Source organism: Dipteris shenzhenensis, chromosome 22 (genome assembly GCF_047967505.1).
Source record: "Dipteris shenzhenensis isolate YYH24624 ecotype China chromosome 22, Dip_SZ_1.0, whole genome shotgun sequence".
NCBI lineage: Eukaryota > Viridiplantae > Streptophyta > Polypodiopsida > Gleicheniales > Dipteridaceae > Dipteris > Dipteris shenzhenensis.
The window spans coordinates 32628655-32636271 of NC_141617.1; the positions used below are offsets into that span (position 1 = coordinate 32628655).

At 45.3% G+C, this 7617-nt stretch overlaps 1 protein-coding gene across 1 annotated transcript; it reads right to left on the reverse strand.

The window, feature by feature from the left end:
* Window positions 1–368: 368 nt before the first annotated feature.
* On the reverse strand, window positions 369–1904 carry LOC147888012 (ammonium transporter 1 member 1-like). Its single transcript, XM_087393276.1, has one exon. It carries the CDS (start codon window positions 1902–1904, stop codon window positions 369–371), a length of 1536 nt encoding a protein of 511 aa, XP_087249402.1.
* Window positions 1905–7617: the final 5713 nt, after the last annotated feature.

The following is a 7617-nucleotide window of genomic DNA, read 5'->3' on the forward strand; positions in this document are numbered from 1 at the left end:
GTCATCATGCAGATTAGTGCCAATGTATAATGCCGTCCTTAACCCTTGGTAAAGAGGTCATGCCACTTGTTAGGACAATCTTATGAACATCTCTATTGAAATGTAACGAGGCCACGCCCATGCAATATAAGGAAGCACAAATGGAAGAAAGGCTTCATGTAAGTTTGAGATTGTGAGAAATCTTTATTTGGAAGGGCGTCATGCATGATCGAAAGAACAATTTTTTGTCCCCAAGATTGATCTAAAGGAGATAGAGGAGCCTTCATAAAACCCAATTCTCGCAGTTGTTTGCTATGCCGATTTGTCGAGAGTGTATTACATGTGGAGGCACAAACACAAACAAAGATTGCCGTGAAAAATTATGTCAGCTACACGGGGTTCAGATTGGGGTTCTCTACGTGAACTGCAGCTGCCTTGTTGTGCATTTCATTCTTATGAGAACTATCGTCATGGTGATTGTAAGCAAAGCCGCCGTGCCTGGTCAGATCCATTCCATGTAGCTCGTCCTCCGCAGAAATCCTCAGAAGATTGAGTCTGTGCAGCATGAGGAACAATGGCACCATCGTTGCAGTCACCCAGCCTGCTATCACCAGAATCTCTATGATCTGTGCTGCCAGAAGCTTGCCCCCTCCTCCCAGAAACAGACCATGTGGCGTCGAATCGCCTCTTCCATACACCTCCATCACGTAGTTTTTGTTCGCAAACAGCCCCACAAACAGCAAGCCCCAAGCTCCGCACCCTCCGTGCAGCTGAGCAGCTTCAAGAGGATCGTCCAATTTGAGCTTATCTGCTAAAATGTTGAGCCCAATCAGCACCCAGGCCGATACAAATCCGCAGACGATGGCAGCCCATGGCTCCACCACAGAGCATCCCGCTGTGATTGCTGCAAAGCCACCGAGTAGCCCGTTGCATACATCTAATACATTCCAATGACCGCCGAGCAGGCGTTTCCCGAAAAGGGTTGTTAGTCCCGCAGAGCAGCCGGCGAGAGTGGTGGTCACTGCAGTTCGGCCTATTCCCGACCAGTTTCCTTTGAAGACGCCGTCGTATGGAACGAGGATTTTGAGAAAGGAGCCCGGATTGAATCCATACCAACCAAACCATAGCAGAAAGGTGCCCAGCACTACCAGAGTAGCGCTGTGGCCGCGCAGTTGCTGAGAACGCCCGTGCGCATCGAATCTGCCAATTCTAGGGCCTTCGATCACCGCTCCCCACAGACCGGCAACACCACCGACCATATGTACCACGCCACTTCCCGCAAAATCAATGGCTCCTGAGCCAAAGAGCAGTTTGGGATTCGTTGCGCTAAGCCATCCATTCGTAGACCATAACCAGTGAGAGGTTATTGGGTACACAAATCCAGTCAGGAACGAAGAATACACCAGATAGGCAACGAAGTGAGTACGCTCGGCTATCGAGCCACTGGTGATGCCTGCCGCGGCGATGGCAAAAGCCCATTGGTACAGGAAAAAGCTGTAGTCCATCTGTGCAGATGCACTCGGAACTTTCTTGAGGCCAAAGAAGTTATGCCCAATGAAGCCATTATTCTTGCCCCCTGTCATCCCGAAGGCAAAACCGAACCCAAAGAGATAGTAAGAGATGCCGCCAATGGCTGCATCGAGGACATTGGTAAGCATAATGTTCATGGTGTTCTTCGCCCGGACAGAGCCAGCGCAGAGCATAGCAAAGCCAAGCTGCATCATAAAGACGAGGTAGGCGGAGAAGAGGAGAAAGGAGTTATCGACGGCCAAACTCGTTGCGGCAGCTTGCCAGGAAACCGCATTCAACCGGTCACAGATGAATTGACCAGCGAGTGATGCATTGGGAGAATGGACTCCAGAAGAAGTGAGGAGGCCTGTGAGCGAGGAAAGGTCAGTAGGGCTACAACCGAGGTTCGCGGCCATGGCTGGGGAAAGGTGGAATTTGCAGGCAAGGCTGGTAGGGGAAGCAAGGGTGGCTTGACAGAGAGACTACTGGGTACTAAAATCTTTCGTGGGAACAGCAGGAAGGGGAACTGTGATGAAGGCAAGCGTGATTAAAGACAGAGATATGTGGCTATGGCTGCAGAAGTATGGACTGAGAAGGAACTTATCTGAAAAATGCAAGGTACTGATGCAGATAACAAAGGCACCCTAGGGTGGTGCAGCAATTTGAGCTATGGCTGAAGGTTGCTGATCGACGAGGCTATGATTTGAGATGAAGCTAGAGCGAGTGGCTATGGCAAGAGGATGCTGAGCAATGATGTGTGATGAAGCTAGAGAGATAATTTGGATATGGCTAAAGGATACTGAGAGCTACGATTTGTGATGAAGCAGCTGGAGAGATTTGGCAGCTATGGCCACAAAAGACGATCAGCAGCAGCCAAAGTCATGAAGAGAGAGCGATGTGGAGATGGCGAAAGGATGCAGAAGCTGACAAACGATGATTGGCAAAGGAGGAAGAGGTAGATTTATAGTAATAGAGAAGTATATACTAAGACAATCGTGGTACGTCGATGATGGTGATGAAGCGGCGAGATTGTAGGTGCGAAGAGATTCTTCGTTCCATTTTTGGGCATTGGAATGGATGAGCTGCTGACGCTTCCTACACAAAAGAAAGGCCATCGAGTGTCGTTTGACTCTCTCGTGAGCTGCTTCTGTTCTCCGCTTCACAGGAACATATTCAAATGGGCTTTTTGCTCCCCTTTGACCCTCCCTTTGTGCTCCTCGATATCTATCTATATCTATACTTCTATATACTCTATATACTTATCTTAAGGAGGGAGGAGGAGCTTACCTTGCCACATGTCACGAGGGGAGGAGAGCTTACCTTGCCACGTGTTGTGAGGGGAGGGAGAGCAAAACTACCACATGCGCGAGGGGAGGGAGGAGGAAATTTTGAAGTCTGCACTCCATGAAATGCAATCAACACGCCACCAGCCACGTCAGGCTAGAACGTCGCCAATGCGCCACCCCATTACAGCTCTTGGGCTTTCTACCCTCCACCCTCACGGCTCCCTCCTCACAGTCCTCGCACACCCTCTAGTGTCCTCCACCCTCACTACTCCCTCCTCGCAGTCTTGGTAGTCCGCGCTCCAATGCTCCCTCCTCACACGATGCATTCCTCCTAGATGCGTTGGTCGAGTGCTCTGTCCCGCTCCATTCTGCCTGTTGTCCCGCTCTCTCCAAAGTCCAGCTCCAACATCCATTGCCCTCCCGTTGTCTCCGTTACCTCCAGCTCCTACGCATACGATTGCTCCAGGCGCACACAGACCTTCGAAGTTTGCGGACTTCTGAGTTGAGACCTTCCGGCGAATCTGGCCCTCCATGCTCTGTGCTGCTCCAGTTCGTAAATCCGTGCTGCTCTGTGCTCCGGTCTGCGCTACTCCAGTTCTCTGCTCGAGTTTGTGAGTCCGTCTCTATCCGTGTTGAGCTAATCACCTTTGTGCTCTGTGCCAGAAGGCTCTCTCTCCTGCTTTTTCGATGGCTCTCTTTGAAGGCTCTCTCCTGCTCTTCCTTGGATGTAAAAACAACTTTATTATTATTTTTTAAAAACAGCTTCAGTGCATTGTTTTTTGAAATTTTATGCAAAGTTGCATTGGATCATACCTCAAGAGGTTTTCTAAGCATGGGCCAACACGATTTTTGTATGTATTCTGTTTTTTTTTTTTTTGTTGAGAGAGAGAGAGAGAGAGAGATTATGTGTGTGTGTTTGTGAGAGAGAGAGAGAGAGAGATTCTCCTCCCCCCTTCTTCCACTTATCTTTCTCTTACTTGGGTAGAAAAGCACGCACTTTTGTACCTCTACCCTCTATCTATTGCAAATGACTTACGACACTATCTGTCGAAATTCACATCTCAATACACACACAAAAAAAACCTGCAGCTAGAGGTGTTAACACATATACACACACACACAAAACAAGACAAAGCACCCATAGATGCACACACAGATGCGTTTAGTGAACTAAATAAAAAACTTACGGGTGTGTCTATTTGCGCGTCTATTTTCGCATCTGGAGACTCACATTTACCAGCACGTCTATATAGCAGATACAAGCGTGTATAGATGTGTATTTAGATGCTTAAATAGATGCTTTTATAAACGTGTTTATAGATGCAAAAATAGACGCTTGTCGAACAGATAGACGCATATATAGATGCGTTTATAGACGCACTGATAGACGTGCTTTATTATTATTTTTTAAATTTACAGAATGCATTTTGATTACAATTCCAAATAAAACATTACACCTCCAAAACACAATAAAATTGAAAGCTCAAGAAGTGCTTGTATATACATATAGCATGAAGCTAAGCCACATCATGTGGCTTCAAGTACAAAAAATAAGGAAGCTAAGCCACGTCATGTGGCTTCAAGTACAAAAAATAAGAGGAGTATATATACAAGAGGCACGAAGCCAAGCCAATGGCTTTAAGTATAAAAAAGAGTAGCTAGCACTACTTCTACAGCTAATCTATGTTCTCCAGGTCCTCGCTCCCTTCCACCCTCCCTTCTGCACTCCCTTCTGTGCCTCCTTTCTTGTCTTCCTTATTGTCTTGTGCACGGGCCTGTAAACAAGGGACAACATATATCAATGTATGAAAAATCAAATCTTTACTTATAATTTTGGCATTATTTAATTACTTTCAAATACCTCAGGGCCCGCTCCAATAGCTCGGGTATACTGCTCCTCAGTAATCAACCCGTCATCATAGAAGTGCCTCCATGTATCTCCTCTGCGATGGTGACGGTGGTAGGCTATCTCCACAGGAGTAGGGTATTTGCCCACCATCTCAAGCTACAAGACAACACAATTTGCGGAGGGATTAGTACAAAGAAACAACCTCCTAATAAACTACATAAGCAATATAATTTGAGATCGATACTTACAAATTGGGCCTCCCATGATTCAACACCCCCTGCTCCAAAATGCGTGCTTTCATATTCCTCCATCTGGATCCTTCGTGCCTCCACGTGCTGCAGACTAGGGTCCTCCCTCACTGACTTCATTGCTTTCTTCCACTCACACTTGTGAGTGGTGTGGGCGGGCCCCTTGGTGGTTGACCTCCCTCAAGCCTGGCAAGCTCCGCTAGTGCCTGCCTCTTAAGCAAAGATCTTTTATTGCCAAGTATCGTAACAATCTTTGACTTGGCCCATTTATCTGTGAATTGGCGATTGGGGGGGTTAGGATACTTAGAGCGAACAGCAGCGAGGGTCTCATCAGCCAACCTCTTTGGCTGGTCTTTGAAGTGGATAAAGCAATCTCTGTAATTGTTAGCAATTACAGAGCGCATGAAGGCCATGATGTCCTTCCCCCGTGCATCCATCAAGATGGCTCTTGTCTGAGTGATGTCATAGAATATCGTACCATCACCCGGAGGCACGTCTAAATCATCTGAATCATCATCGTCCCCACCGCCACCCCTCCCAAAGCACTGTGCCATGCATCCCCCACTGCTCTCGCTGCTGCTACTCCTGCTACCGTGTCGTGTCGAGCTCGTACACTAGCCACTCGTAGCTGGAGACTGCACGGGACTATGCTGACCACTCGTAGCTGGAGATCCGAGTAGTGCTAGCTACTCTTTTTTGTACTTAAAGCCATTGGCTTGGCTTCATGCCTCTTTTATATACACTCCTCTTATTTTTTGTACTTGAAGCCACATGACGTGGCTTAGCTTCCCTTTTTTTTGTACTTGAAGCCACATGACGTGGCTTAGCTTCATGCTATATGTATATACAAGCACTTCTTGAGCTTTCAATTTTATTGCATTTTGGAGTTGTAATGTTTTATTTGGAATTGTAATTAAAATGCATTCTGTAAATTTTAAAAAAAAATAAAGCACGTCTATAAATGCATCTATATACACGTCTGTCTGTTTGACAAGCGTCTATTTTTACATCTATAAACACGTTTATAAAAGCGTCTATTTAAGCATCTAAATACACGTCTATACGCGTGTGTATCTGCTATATAAATGCACTGGTAGATGCGGGTCTCTAGATGTGAAAATAGACACGCAAATAGACGCACCCGTAAGTTTTTTATTTAGTTCACTAAACATGTCTGTGTGTGCATCTATGGGTGCTTTGTCTTGTTGTGATAGTGCATTTGGTGGATGAGATTGCTCTATGCGGTACTATACATGCACGATGGTTGTTCTTCCTCGAGCGCTTCATGAAGACCTTGAAGGGCTTTGTGAGACAAAATGCAAGACCCGAAGGTAGCATGGCCAAGGGTTGGTTGGTAGAAGAGTCACTTGTATATATGTCTGAGTTTATTGTTGATGTGGATAGCTCTCTCCCACGACTATGGAGAGATGATGAAGACCTAAGGATGACCTCTATTGTGCCTCAAGGGAAAGGACGCAATAAAGTAATAGACACGGAGTTGCATAATAGTATCGACCTCTTTTGCATGCTTAATAGTGATGTGATGAAAAGATGGGTGACAAGATACGAGGATGCAAAGGCAAGAAGACAAGAAGAAAGGGCCCTCTTTCATACACACCACGGATTTCGTGTGCCATACCCTCAGTATCTAAGAGCACTTCCAAAGGATATTCATGTGGATTGGCTACTTGATGAAATGGAGAAAGCAGAGAAAGATGAGGGGATGCATATCACAATGGAAGAATGGGAGTATGCTAGGGGATGCATGAGCAAGGTCAGTATATAGAATGTTATGCATAAGTTAGGAGCTTTCAATAATTTAGATTGCTTATTCAATTGATTTTTTCTTGGTGTAGTGCACTATGTTCAATGCTATATGGTGTGAGGGCAAGCATTTTCGAACACAATGGATTGATGATAAGAGAAACAAACAAGATTGTGGCATCATTGCTAGCTTTGACGGAGCCAATGGAGCCATGGATGATTATTGTGGCATAATCCAAGATATTATTAAGCTTGACTTTCGACGCTTCTTTGTGTATGTTTTGGATGTAAATTGGTTTAAGGACGTGGTGGAAGGAGGCCCTAATGCAACAATCAAATGCCATGCAAGTGGCTTTGTAACTATTGACTCCACAAAGTTTTGGCAAAGTAGGAAGGACACACTAGTGCTACCGCAACAATGTGAACAGGTACTGTGCACACATATAGAAATACTCGCTTTTAAATATTTGATGCAAGAAAAATAACATGATTGTTTTTGTGTTTGAATTAGGTTGTCTATCAACCAATGGTGGATAATAATAGATGGTGGCATGTCATACCTATTATGCCACGTTCCAAAGTGATGTATAGTACATTTACTAATATGGAGCGTATGGAGGATGATCATGGCCATGGATGTGATGATGACCGTGATACGAGAGATGAGGATGATCATGAGATAGGAGATATAGATATTGAGGCCATTACCCGTGAGGACCAGCCTACCATTGGTGATGCTGATTTCGATGAGCACATGAGTAGCACAAGTAGTAGTGGGTTGAATGTATTTGTAGATCTAAACAATTGTTTGGATTTTGAAGTAGATAGTTTGGCAAGGGTTAATCTCATTGAGGATGAGATTGAACCGTAGCCCCATCATTGATATTGGCAAAACTATTTTACATATTGTCTCATTCTCCTCACCTCACTTAATTCTTGTATATGTGGGCTTGCAAAAAAGCATTGATGTTTTGTTAAAATT

Bases quoted from the DNA above. Each gene is read 5' to 3' on its own strand.
- LOC147888012 (XM_087393276.1), bottom strand. From the start codon at position 1,904: ATGGCCGCGAACCTCGGTTGTAGCCCTACTGACCTTTCCTCGCTCACA.